This window comes from Lagopus muta, chromosome 9, assembly GCF_023343835.1.
Source record: "Lagopus muta isolate bLagMut1 chromosome 9, bLagMut1 primary, whole genome shotgun sequence".
Taxonomy (NCBI): Eukaryota; Metazoa; Chordata; class Aves; order Galliformes; family Phasianidae; genus Lagopus; species Lagopus muta.
Window position 1 is genome coordinate 20,532,642 of NC_064441.1, and position 12,877 is coordinate 20,545,518.

General features: G+C 43.2%; 1 protein-coding gene across 8 annotated transcripts in view; it reads left to right on the forward strand.

Annotated features, from left to right (window-relative positions):
- PPP2R3A (protein phosphatase 2 regulatory subunit B''alpha) overlaps positions 1–12,877 on the forward strand; it is a 52,270-nt gene that overhangs the window by 13,123 nt on the left and 26,270 nt on the right. For 7 of the 8 annotated variants that reach the window (XM_048954346.1, XM_048954351.1, XM_048954348.1 and 4 more), the window contains exon 3: positions 11,968–12,225. In XM_048954346.1, coding sequence (XP_048810303.1) covers positions 11,968–12,225 — 258 coding nt within the window. Of the gene's footprint in view, positions 1–5,826; positions 6,326–11,967; positions 12,226–12,877 lie in introns of those variants that run through there. The other variant, XM_048954352.1, reaches the window with a different exon arrangement.

A 12,877-nucleotide genomic window follows, 5' to 3' on the forward strand; every position in this document is an offset into this window, starting at 1 on the left:
GCTGAGGCAGTGTTTCAGCCTATTGCTTTATTCCTGGGAGCAGGCACTGGATTGGCTCTCACCAGTTTAGTGGGAACTGGAGGCTCCACCTTGCCCTTTCCCTTCTCAGAGTAACAGCTTCCTTTGTACTGCTTATCAGTGGATCCTGAATAAAGATCCTCTGTGGTACAACAATGAAACCTAAGAAGATTTATTTATTTATTTCCCTTCCTGTGTCCTCAGTGCACAGAGTGGTTACGGTATCCACACTGTGCATTTCTCAAACAAGAAGCAGGATTTTTTGAGAAGGGTCTGTTGGAAGCCTGCTTTAGAGGGAAGCCGAAGCTCTCTGTCCAGCTCCTAATACTTTCCATTTGAAAACGAGTGCCACACTTCCATAACAATGCAGTAACAAGGTCCCACAAGGTGCACAGAAGGGCTTTGCTTCCCCAAATCCATTTTCCATTTATGTACTTGAGAAGGCGTCCAGGTTATCAGTGAACTCTCAGAGCTCTTTCCAGCAGGAGCGTGGTTTGCATGTCTTCAGGATGTTTGATTTCCTGAAAACACAGGTGTTTGGTGCAGTTCTGAAAGGGCTGGGATGGAAAGAATTTTATCTCCCTACATGACATGATTTTTTTCTTAGTTTTAAGACTAGATGCTCTCCAAGCATTTCTAATTCTTCTCTGTGCATCTTTGCTTATGGAAAATAGCGATTATGACCTTGTTGGATATCTCCAGCAAGCCAAAAGAGCTTCTTCCTCAAAGTGTTGAACTAAGCAGCTTTAAAGGCTCTGAAGCAATCTTTTAATAACTATTCTTGCCTTATGTATTTACAAGATTTTTTTTTTAAACTTGTGAACTTGAAACAAAAATTATCGTGACATCTGCATTTTGTGGCTGCTTTTGTACAATACCTGAGAACTTGGATACTCTTAGACTGTCAAACAGCTTTTTTCAGTTGGTTCCCTACTGGTTTGTTTCCCTCATTATCCCTGTGGTTTGTGTGTTAGTTTGCTCTTAGCCTGCCTTCACAGACATACAGTGTGTACCAGTATTACCGGAGCTCCTCTCGCTTACTACAGCTCAGCTTTGTGCACGTGGCTAGCACCAGAACTCACAGAAGAAAAGAAATGTCTTGGGAAAGCAGAGGAGACCTGGAGGGGCCTGTGCTGCACAGTGCAGCTGGTGTCCTTCAGAGTGGGTTAGCCCTTAGCTGAGTGGACAGAAGTCACCTGAACTGCTGGTTAAACCAGCTATGGCTTTCTCTGTGGTTTGGTGGGGTTTAAAGAGAATGTTTTGTGCTCATCACCTCACCTGTAGGTGTAGCATGTAGGGTATAACATGTTGGTTAACTCTGAATCTGGCTGGAGAATTTCTGTGAATTTCTGAAGTGTTTGTTGTATTTTCTTAGGGCTCGTAAATGATTATCAAGTAATTGTACAGCACACATGCAAAAGCGAACAAACAAAAGCCTACCAGATCTAACATTGGTGAAAATGCAGTGCGATTTTCATTTCTGATGCTTGTGGCAGTTCCAGTCCCTTGAGCAATGTGGAAGGAAAGGTGAAGCCCCTTCAGGCCAGGCCGCCTGCTGGCTCAGACTGGCCTATCTGCATTGAAATCTGTGCTAACTTGCATCAGCAACAGATTTTTCCCTTTGTCGTAAGAGCCGGTTATGATCATCCATGCAGAACAATAGAATTACTTGCCTCCTCAACTTCAAAACCAAAATATTTATAAATTAGGAAATGAATACTCAAGAAGTCCATCAGTTTTTCAGAGCACGTAATGAGCAAATCATGCTTCTTATAGGCAGTCCAGGAAGCTTTGCATGCTTCCAGGCTGTTTGACATTTCCCAATCTGAGATCCAGTTTTCCGCTGCTTATCTCTGGACTAAGTATTTAGTTTAAAATTTCCTGTTCTGTGTGTCTGCTGTAAGCTGATCTTTCTTATAAAATGTTTTTTGAAATACATGGTTCAGTGAAAATAATTCAGCTGACTAGCTAGAAGCTAGCAAAAAGTACCCCAAATGTTTGCTAGTCCGAGAAGGACCAGCAGCAAACCAAATAGCTGTATTCTTTGTAGGCAGGAGGGCAGTAAGGAGCACAGCTTGGTTGGACTGACAGTTGTGAGGTAAAACTAGAAACAAGGAGTAGGGGAGAAGTAGAAAGTGGGCTGTAGGAATTATCTGATCTACAGATGTGATGACTGATAGATATTTTTTTAGGGGGGAGGGAGGGTGAAGTAAAGGGTTCTGCCTTTTGTTTGCAATGTCTCCTGCAGAGTTCTTGGAAAAGTCAGGGGTGGGTGTTTTTGACCTTAGCTTCTCTGTGCCCCTGCCCTGCAACCTGTGCAGGATGGATGATTTGATGAAGCATTTAAATTCGGTTAATGAATGCTTGCAAAGCACATAGTACTGGAGTGTAAGTATGCAATAAAGCCTTTAAGAACCTTACGTGCTCATTCTGCCTTCAGGATCAAGTTTGAAAGTGCAGGGCTCTGCTCCAAGCCCTGCTTATGCATTCTGTTTTAAGAGCTGCTGGGTGAAGTTTGTGAATAGTCTGGAGAGCAGAAACCAGGGCAGGAGTTTGATGCCAGCAGAGGCTGCCTCTTCACATCCTGCCTCCACAGAGCACCTCGTATCGAAAGCCTACTTGTGGTGCAGTGAGCTAGAAAGTGTGGTCCTGCCTCCTGTTTCTCTTCCTCATTTCTCCACTTCCCTATTGCTTGGCTTTGAACTTTCTTTTTACTTACCCCGATGCTTATGTACAAACTTAATATTTTAAGCTTGTTTTCTGCTAAATGAGTAATTAGAAATTAGCTATTTTGAAGTGCAGTGGGTGGTACAGCTGCCTTAGGTCAAGGAGAGATGGACCTTGAAGCAGAAAGCTCAGAGCTTACAGGGCTTTTACATTAAATAATCACATTGTCTCAAAATGCATTTGTAATATAATGGAAAACTTCCTGGAATCAGATTTCCTCTACATATGTTACGAATTGTTTGGATCAGATGTTGTGACATCACTCAATTAAGTTATCTGCACTCTTTTCAAACATCAATTATTCATGCTTTCTAATCCCAAACGGTAAGAAAGGAGATTTTGATTGTTTGATAATAGTAATTGAAATAAAGGAAAATAATAAATGAATCTTAAAGTATCTTGGAATCAGAAATGACAAGAAAATTAGGTGAAACTAAGGAATTTAAAGAGCCAATATTAACCACTTAAGGAGACGTGCCTGGCAGGTGGGCTAATTTTGTACTCACAGCAGATACAGATTCTTCCTGCATTAGGTTGGTTTGTCTTAAAACAGACATCTGAAGGTATTGGTGCAAAACTGATATACATTGAATTTTTCAGCCTTGTTGACTCTAAAACCAATAAGTGATGCTATTGCTGGAGAAGCTTGATCTGTTTTGAAGGCATTTGGAGCTGGTGCCCTTTTCAGCTATATAGAATGCACTGGGTTTTTGCAGCCAAACTTGTGCTACAGCTAAATCCTGTGGTGATTGAATCGTCTGAATGTTTTAGAACCAAGCCTCTAGCTTTAGGCACAGGTGGGATTCTGTTTGTGTTCTGATGGCTGATGAAGGCAATATGTATTTCTTTAGATACAACACCTTTCACCTTTGTGCTTTACATCGGGTCACTCAAAGCAGAGGACTTTCCAAATTTGCCTGCATTTTGTTCAGCTGATAGGTACCCTGTTGATATACTTTCCTACTGCAGACTGTGAATCCATCCTTTTGCTTCCAGTCTCTCAGAGTGCTGTGTATTTCTGTCTTTATTCATACCCTCCTTTTGTGCTTTGAGGATAAGAGATACCATAATAGGAACCTGCTATTTTGCAAAAATCTGGAATTCAGATTCTTCAAGCTTCAGCTCCAGTTTGCTTTTCTTTTTCCTTGCTATCAGGGTGGTGGTGTAACTCTTTGGAATCTTGAAGTGGTTGATATGTGAATGGGAAATCTTTATTTCAAGAAATAGCGAGTGGTTGCTGGGTTAGTGTGTCTCTTCCATTCATATGTCTTTTAAAGCACAGTGTAGCTGGTCTGGATGCAGCTGTAGAGATAAGAGGTTCCTTGGGGCTACATTTCCTCTGCGATGTGTAAGCAGGGTGAGAGGTCAGTGGAAGGTGAAGCAAGTGCACTTGCCACAGATGACTGGGCATAAATCTTCTGACGTGCTGCTATGTGAGATGTGCAGAGCTCCACGTACAGTGAAGCCTCTTGTGCTCTTTGGGCATTGCTTTAATGTTTAGAAAAAATTATTAGAGCAAGAAAATATTTGTTCCCATACTTCTGCATACAGAAGCGTGTGCTTTTTGCTTAACTGCAATCCCATTTAAAACTTTCCTGCCTTCCATTTTCTTTTTTAGGACTCTTCTCATTCCTTTCCTTGTCCTGCCCCTCTGTTAGGCCACGCTTTCATTGGCGAGGCACGTGGCAAACTCAGCTGATGGCACTGTGGTAACCTTGTGATGGTCTGCAGCTGTGTCTGTGAATACACACCTGCACTTTGGAGCTGCAGAGCGCTCCCAGGTTGCACAATTCAGATACAGCTTCAGTGACCTAACGGGACCTACATGATGCTCCGTGTGATCCGTTCTTGCTCAAATATTCTTTCATAAAGAGCTGAATTCCACAGCCTAGACTTTTACCTTGTTCTATTGAATGAGGAACAAGAGGAGAAAAAAAACATCTTGGGATTTTTGCTACGCAGTTATGAAAACATTAAAAAAATGCCTTGTGTGCTTGCTGAGGGTATTTCAGAGAGGGGAAAAAAAAAGGGTCTTCATTAAATATCACTGGTTTGTTCTTATACAGCTAGGATAATGAGAGCTTCCTTTTGGACAGGTTGCTTCTGTGTCTGTCTGTCGACCAGCCACAGCCTTTTAGGGGATGCTGTTTATGAATGAACCTTGGGCCTTGTGCAGAAGGTGCAGAACATCAGAGCCACGCATGGTCCATTAAAGGCTTTCTGTTAATGAGGATCAGGGACACCTTTCTGTGTCAGAAATAGTGTTTTATTAAAAGCAGCCTGGTTGGGTAGAAATTAGATGATGATCTCCATTATTTTGCCCAGAAAGCAAACTGGCAAGTAGCTAGAACTTTTCAAGTCAAAGGTGAGAAGCAGGTTATGGGGCTGCGTGTTTGTCCATCGTGTGCAGGAGGAACATTTGTACAGCCTTTGCTCAGCACTGTTGTGGTAAGAGAGGAGAACACACTTTGAATGAGCTTGCTTAGAGTTCTATAGAACAAGAGCAGACCATCTACTGAGAATTGCTTTGCATCTGGCTCGGGGAGCAGCCTCTGCCTTGTGAGAGCTGTGGAAAAGTGAATGAAAAGCATGGCACGTTTTGGTGTCTTTACAGAACAATTTTCATAGAATTGTAGAGTATCTCGAGTTGGAAGGGAGCTACAAGGGTCATAGAGTCCAACTCCTGACTCTGCAATTGTATTCAAATGTCTGAGCTCATTATCCAGGACCATCCCTGTGTGCCTGTTTGGCGTTCAAGAAAGCAGATGATTCGCTTTTTCCAAGCAAGAAGGAAAAATTGATGTTTCCTGAAAATTACAGCCTTTGATTTAGTGTGGAACTGACACTGGTGTCCTGCCTCATCACCTCAAACCACTGATGCTGTGTGTGTGGGTTTTGGCTGAGAGCGTGTGGTTCAATTCTAGCTGAGTCTGACTGATGGCAGTTTGCACCTCAGGTTTCAGCACAGAGGCACATCAAGTGCAAACTATTGGGGAAGATGGTATATTTAGCCACTTCTGCAGCTGGTCTAATTTTAGCACTCTGGTAGTGGTGGTGGGTGCTTCCTTTCCCATATTGCCCCTGGCCTATTACAAGCCAAGGACAGATTGTCTGTCATGTAGCCAGCAGGGAAATAGATTCTGTTTTAGATCATGTTTCTCAATTAAAGTATTACAAGGCAGAAGATCCTGGTGGTACTGAAAGATACTTTGTATATCAGTTAAAAAAGGAAGGCCTGGCTTCAAGAATGAGACCCAATCTTTAGATGCCCTCCTTGTGAAGAGAGAGAAGACTTGGTATGCTTCTACACGAAGCCATTTGCCATTTTTTGCCAGTAAAAATCAAAGCCAAGAAAACAACCTACTGGTTTTGACGTGGTTGGCGTGGTCTCCTACCGAGTCCTCGTGCCTCTTCTGGAGAGTGCAACATCTGCTTAGAGCTGACCAGGATGATGATCAAGGAGAGTTCTCTGCGGAGGGACCCAGACCTGGGAGGGGAGCTGGCCTTCCTTGCCAAGGGCTGTGACTTTGTTCTCCCATCTCGGTTCAAGAAGAGGCTGAAGTCATTCCAGCAGGCCCAGGTTTGACCGCTTGGAGTTTCTTTCACTTTTTCTGTTGCTTTGTATTTTCTTTTAATCGGATTAGAGAATCAAACTGTGTCCCCTCTAGGCGTGTCTATTTGCAGAAAGGTATTTGCAGCTAGATACCAGCAGGTTTAAAAATAAACCTTCCAGGCTTACAGCGTGGAGTTAAAAAGTCTTTGTAAACAAGGGGAAAAAATTAACAGGAAGGGCAGTGATTTAATAGGGAGAAATAGTGGAAGTCTATTAAATCTTTTCTGCCTTTTTATTAATTAAGAAAAGCCCTATTTGTGTGATTGCTCTGAAGGTGTCTTGTTGCATGTGGAATGGCCACAGCTTTCTGCTGCATTGGAAGGGCTGCACTCTCTGCTACTCAGGTTTGTGTGCAGACCTGCCTGCTTGATTTTGGTGAAGAATTTATCATCCCAGAGTGCTTAATTGGGCTCTTTCCTAGTCTCTGTGGGCTGTGGCTGAAGGCAATATAGCCACAGAAATGAAAATTGCACTGAAGATATGTTGCTTGGTAAACCCCATCGTCTATACTCACGCTGTGGGACAGCCAGAAAAGATGGGAGCGATTTGTGCTGTGCCACCAGGTCGGCGTGTGGCCACTCCACGTTCATGGTGAGGGATGCTGGAATCTGGCTTCATCTCCATCAAAGCGGTGACCCAGTAACAATGTTAAAAAGTGGAAATTATCAGTGGTGCAGCTGTTTCCTAATAAACAGCTATTAAAATAGTTCCACAGTCTACTGTAGCATGAGGCTCATTTTTTCATGAGTTCTGGTGACAGGTTAAAGCGCGTGTATAAGGTTAATCTCTGGAACATGTTTTTTTGCTCCCTAGGGGAGAATTGTATGAAGTAATGATGTGTAGTAATGGTTTGGGCGGGGACCGTGAGCAATTTAGAAGACTAATGAGAACCATGCAGTGAAGCTAAGAATGTTCCACTCTCCAGCATTGGCTTAGTTGTGTTTATCTGACCACCTAAGGACGTGATTAGGGTGTGGTTTTCAGGGAGAGATCAGATCTCCTATAGACCAACTGGAACAGTTGTGGTGAGCCTTTGGTAGGTGAGTCCTGTCTGGGCCGAGTGCAGTGAGGCTAACTGGGGATGCAAGGCAGGTGCTGATGCAGTGGGCAGCTGCAGCTGGGAGGAGGCTTCCTCCTCTCTCAAGCATTTGCTCCCTTTTGCATCCTTCTCATTGTGTCACCAGTCTCACTAAGTCTGTTTTCTGCCTTTCCAAGCAGGTTAAATCAGTTTGTAGAGGGGTCTGGCAAGCTTGCTAAGCAGCAACAACATCTGTTCAGGAGTGGAGGACAGAGATGGGAATTCTCCCTCTTGGCAGCAAGGAGATGTTAATTTTTGTGCCTTGCAGAGCTATACCTGGGTGCATGAGGTGACCTGAGAGTAAGGGTAATTGGATTTGCTAAGCACAGGAAAATGTGCTTGTAGGAAGAAAGGTGAAAAGGCAGCAGTAGGGAGTGGAGATGAGTGACAGATGGCCACGTGTAGATGTTAGCAAGAGAGGCTGGGGAGCGAAATGCATTTTTTATTTTTACGATCAGAGAGCTTTCCATAGCAGTGATGGTAGGAAGAGACCTCTGGAGGCCTCTAATCCAGCATCTTGCATGTAGGAGGATAGAAGGACTATCAGTACGCTAGATCACAGCAGCACTGGCTTTTTATGAGTCTTGGAAGCTCCTCAGGCATGGGGATTCCCCCCACCCTTTCAGTGACCCTTTCTTGGCTGTTTTACTCTCACTTAACCTTTGGTTCCTACTGTCCACCCCAATCTGCAACTTAAGGCTGTTACTTTTTGCACAATGTATCACTCCTATCACAGCCTGGTGCATCATTTGCTTTTATCTGCAGTCAGGCCATGCTGCAGGCTCCTGTTCAGCCTGGTGCACCCCATGTCCTTCTCAGCAGGGCTGTTGTGCAGCCAGGGGATTCCCGGCTGGGGCTGGGGGTTACAGTGCCCAGCTGCAGGGCTTGGCACTTCTCCTGGAAGCAGCTGGAGGTTTGCTGAGGTCTCCTGTGCCAGAGGTTCTGCCTTTTTCCGTGCTGACCTTCCCCCTAGGTAAGTGTCATCTGCAGATTGAGACAGAGGAGAGCTGCAGAGGGGGTTACATCCCTGTTGTCCCTTTGAGTGCAAATGTTCTCTGGTGGCTTTGTATCTTCCATTTCAGTAGACGCTTGGGCTCTGAGCTGAAGTGTATCAGCCACAGGAGGAGCAGTGCAATATCTGTAGGCACATTAGCAGCGGAGGCGTGAGATCTGTATTTTCAGAACTCAGCTGGATAAGGCCATTAGGAACTTGATCTGGGCTTAGAGCTGGCCCTGTGTCCCTTCCCACCTACGTTCTTTATGGTTCTGTGTTACACAGAGTTTGTTTTGCTGCAGTGGGACTCTGCTTCTGCTGGTGAGTTTACAGTTTGTAGTAGAAAAAAAAATCTGTCCAGAAATGCACTTTATCATATCTTCTACATCATGCTGGCAGTCATATGCATAAGAATCTTTGGTTTTTTTTCATCGCCTTTGAGATGGGAAAGAGGCAGCAGAAGGATATAATTATGGGAAAGGAGTTCAGGAAAAGAAGGGAAAGTCTTGGGCTGTTGATACAAATCGGCTCTGGAGAACTGATTATGTCTGAGGATGGCCGGTGTCCAGTTATCATCAGGCTTCAGCAAGACAGGAACAGTAAAAAGGAAAGGAGACATTAAGTCAGCATTGTGGACTGCAAGTAACCAGGCTGAGTCACTGTACCCTAGAAAAAGGATCAGAGAATCATATTTGGAAGAAAACACATAACTGGTAAATTCAAAGACCCTGGTGGGGATTAAAGGCCAGGAGAAAAGAACAGAAAATATTACAGCACTTAATGAGATACTGCTTTCTCTCTGGAGTTGTCTGCTGCCTGAGAGACAGACTGCGATGGGAGAGCTTTTCTGCTTTGTTTGTGTAGCTACGGTGTGGCTGCTTTTCTGTCTGCTTTATTTATAGTGCAGATGTCACTGTTTTAGCCTGTCCATAAATAAATTGTATGATTGGCAAGAGATGATACAGTGGATAGACAGATTTTACTTACAGGTAACATAAACCACCCTACGAAACAGGACTAAAAACATTTTTTTGATGTTGCTTTCCTTTATTTAAAAAATAAATAAATAGGCAGTCAGCTCTTGGTAGCAAAGATTTATGTAGCGTTCACAGTTTACTTCCTTAGCAGTCATTCATGAGAACACTCCTCTCTTCTGGAGAAATGTTGCACTAATCAAACAGCATTTTGGGTTAACTTAGTGCTATAAGGAGCTGTTTCCTACCAAGGACATGCCACAGAGCTCCCTCGTATCGCTTCCTTTATTTTTTCCATGAGCTGTTCACAGACATTTGTCATTGACTCCCTGCTGTGTCCATAGCAGTTGACATCTGGATATACCCATCCCAGAAGCTTTTTCACACAGTGTTGGTTTTTTTTAGCAGGAACAAAAAATCCAAAACCCAAGATTATTCTCAGAAGTATCCTTGAGAGCTAATTACTGCCTGTTGTCCTTGTTGTTGCAGACAGCTCATTCCTTATATGAGAAGAAGGCGACAAAGTTCAAAAACGTTCTCTCTATTCCTGCTGTAGAACCTTCCAGAAGGAAGCAATTAGTGAGCTCAATGTCCACCTCATGTGCCATGGACTGGGCCGGATTATTGATGAGCCTTTCTGGGAAGATCAGCTGCAAGCCTGTGTCTGTACAGGTTTCCTACTTTGAGGCTTAGGAGCATTCCCTCGATGTGTCCTATAGATCTATGGACTATCTAGAACCTCTTGCATTGCTGTGTGGTTGTGCATCAGAAAATTCACATAGATCGTGGAGGCCTGGCTCCTGTCTAACATGAACTGGTGCCAAAGCTTGCTGACTGATTTGCTCTGCTTCCAGAAAGTGGGGTCAGAGCAAATGCGCTGTTATGGGATGTTCAGCTGGAGTCCTGCACTGCGTGCTGTGGGACGTGCACTACACAAGAGGAAGAAAATGATGCAGTGCTGTTATGGCAGGATGCTCTGAGGATCTGCCTACGAAGAAGAAAATAGTATTTTATTATTCACTTGTACTGTAAGAGAATGAGGAGATATTGTTAAAGTGAAGAGTCTTTTGAAAGAACACTGTTTCTTTGTTATGTGGACGTTTTTGTAAATTTGAGTGGTTCCTTTTATTTCGTGGAAGTCCTGGCAACTAGGGGTGCATGTCTGCATCAGAGAGATTAATGAGCAATCAACCTGTTTCTGAGAAGTAGGTCTTCAAGACAAACCCTGTTATGTCCTATTGTAGGAATTGAGTGGCTGGAGATGGCACCCTGATGTCTGTTCCAGCTCTGCTGTGTATGAATACGGCATTGTTAGAGAGCAGCATGGCTTTTCCCTCTGCTGGAAGCTGGATGGTGAAACAACTGAGAGTTGGGTCGAGGCTGGAAGCCTCCTGTATCTGCTCAGTGCAGGCAGGGTGCGACAGGCTGCACAAACTAACAGTGCTGTGCCTTTCTGCTGTCCAAATCACTGGCTTGCTTTAGAAAACAACTTCCCAAGTAGTTGGAGATTGGAGACCTCTTGTAAAGGAAGGAGAGGAGGACTTCGGGAACCCCAAACTCCAGGTTAGTGCAGGGATGTAGAACTGCAGAGCAGTTGCAGAACAGAAGTGTGCTTGGGCTGGCGTGTGTGTATCAGCACGTGTTCATGTGTAGTACTGTTCCTGAAATGGGATGTTTGGAAGAAGGAAGAGGTCCTTCCTATTTAAAAGGAAACAGAGAAGTGAAGAGGAAGAAAGCCTTTCCATCTCTGATTTTCCAGATCTTCGGGGAACAGATTACAAAGTGTTTTAAAAACTACAGAGAAAGTGGCTCAAGGAAGCTTTTACAATTCTTAATTCTTCAGCTCCCTGGAAGCAAACTCATGGCAAGTTGGGTTCTTCAGTGTGAGTTAAGGGAAAGCTCCAAGTTTCTGGAAAATGCTAAGGCAAGGAATTTAGTCAGGTCATCGTAGGCATTCTTTGGTATTTAATAAACTCAGTCTTGGATACTATATCCTAAAACAATTTTGTTTTGAACTATTTAGAGTAAATAAACTGAAAGTTGCAGCTGTATTTACTTGACTATTTCCTTATTAGCCTCTTATCACATATGTTGTTACATTAATAATAGCTCTTATATTTGATCCATTGTGCAATAAGCAGTTCTGTTGGCTTTTCTCAAGAGAGCATGTGTTCATGGGGGGGCAAGGAATGGTTTCTTTAATCCCTGGAGTCTGAGTTCTGCTGCTTATACTGAAATGTCTGTTTGTGGGGCAGAATGGCAACACAGTGAGCAGCATTAGAAGAAACAGCAAGCACTGCCCTTGTTCTACAGTACTGCTGAATTGCAGAGTATATTCTCCTGTGATTAAATAGTGTGCTATAACCCACAGCTACAAACAAAATGCACAGAAAACTATGTGGAAGCTGCCTTAGATGTGACATGTGTTTGACCAATGTTTGATATTGCGAGGATTCCTAGATTTGTAGTTTAAGACAAACATTTTTATCCCTTTAGCTGATGGTTTAAATTTTTTTCTGTTAAAAAAAAAAAACAAAACAACATTTATTCATTGTATTTTCAGGTTCAAAGTAAGCAAGAGAAGAAACCTGGAACGTCGTCCCCAGTCCCTTTGAACTCAGTGGTTAGCCCTTGTGCTCTGCCTGTGAATAAAGCCACCAGCAGTACCCCTTTGTCCGTAAACATTCCACGTTTCTACTTCCCTAAAGGACTTCCCAATGTCTGCACTAATCATGAAGAGATCATTGCCAGGATTGAAGAAGCCTTCACAGAGTTTGAAGATGAGAAAGCCAACATCTGTGAAATGGGAAAAATTGCAAAGGTAACCTCTCTAGGTTTCTTTACTTCTTGGAAAGGGAGAAAGGCTGAAACTAAAGCTAATAAAATACCTTTTCCTTTCCATATATATATATATTTTTTTAGTGAAAAACAAACCAAAATTCTTTTGCTCTGAGTTTTTTTTTTTTTCCTTTTAGATTAGGAAAATAATTAAGAAAAATGAGTTTAGTGAATTCGTCCGTGGGAAAAGATTGCTGTTTGCCATGACTGATGCGTGTGCTCCTTCTTACTCAGATTTACAAAATCATTCTTCCAGACTTTTTGGCAAATAAAAAACGCGTTTGTTTTTCTGTTTCTCCATACTTATAGAAGATAGCAGAAGTGTAAAGTGCCTCCATGGCTTCAGATAGTGCTGGTTACCTTCTCTGTGGCTAACAGTCCGACTGATCTAGACGTGATCTTTGTACACTGCAACAGCATTGCTTGGGAAAGAATTTCCAACCTATGCCACCTTGGGCATAGCAGAATAGGGAAATGCTTAGTCAGCCCTACGCCACTGAGATGCATATGTTTAATGTCCACAATGTCAGCAGACTTGGAGCTGCTACAGTCTGTTAATGATTTCTTGGCTTCAGAGAACAAAACACAGCACTTGTGTGGGAGCACGATGCAGATGGGCTGTTCTATTTTCCTCT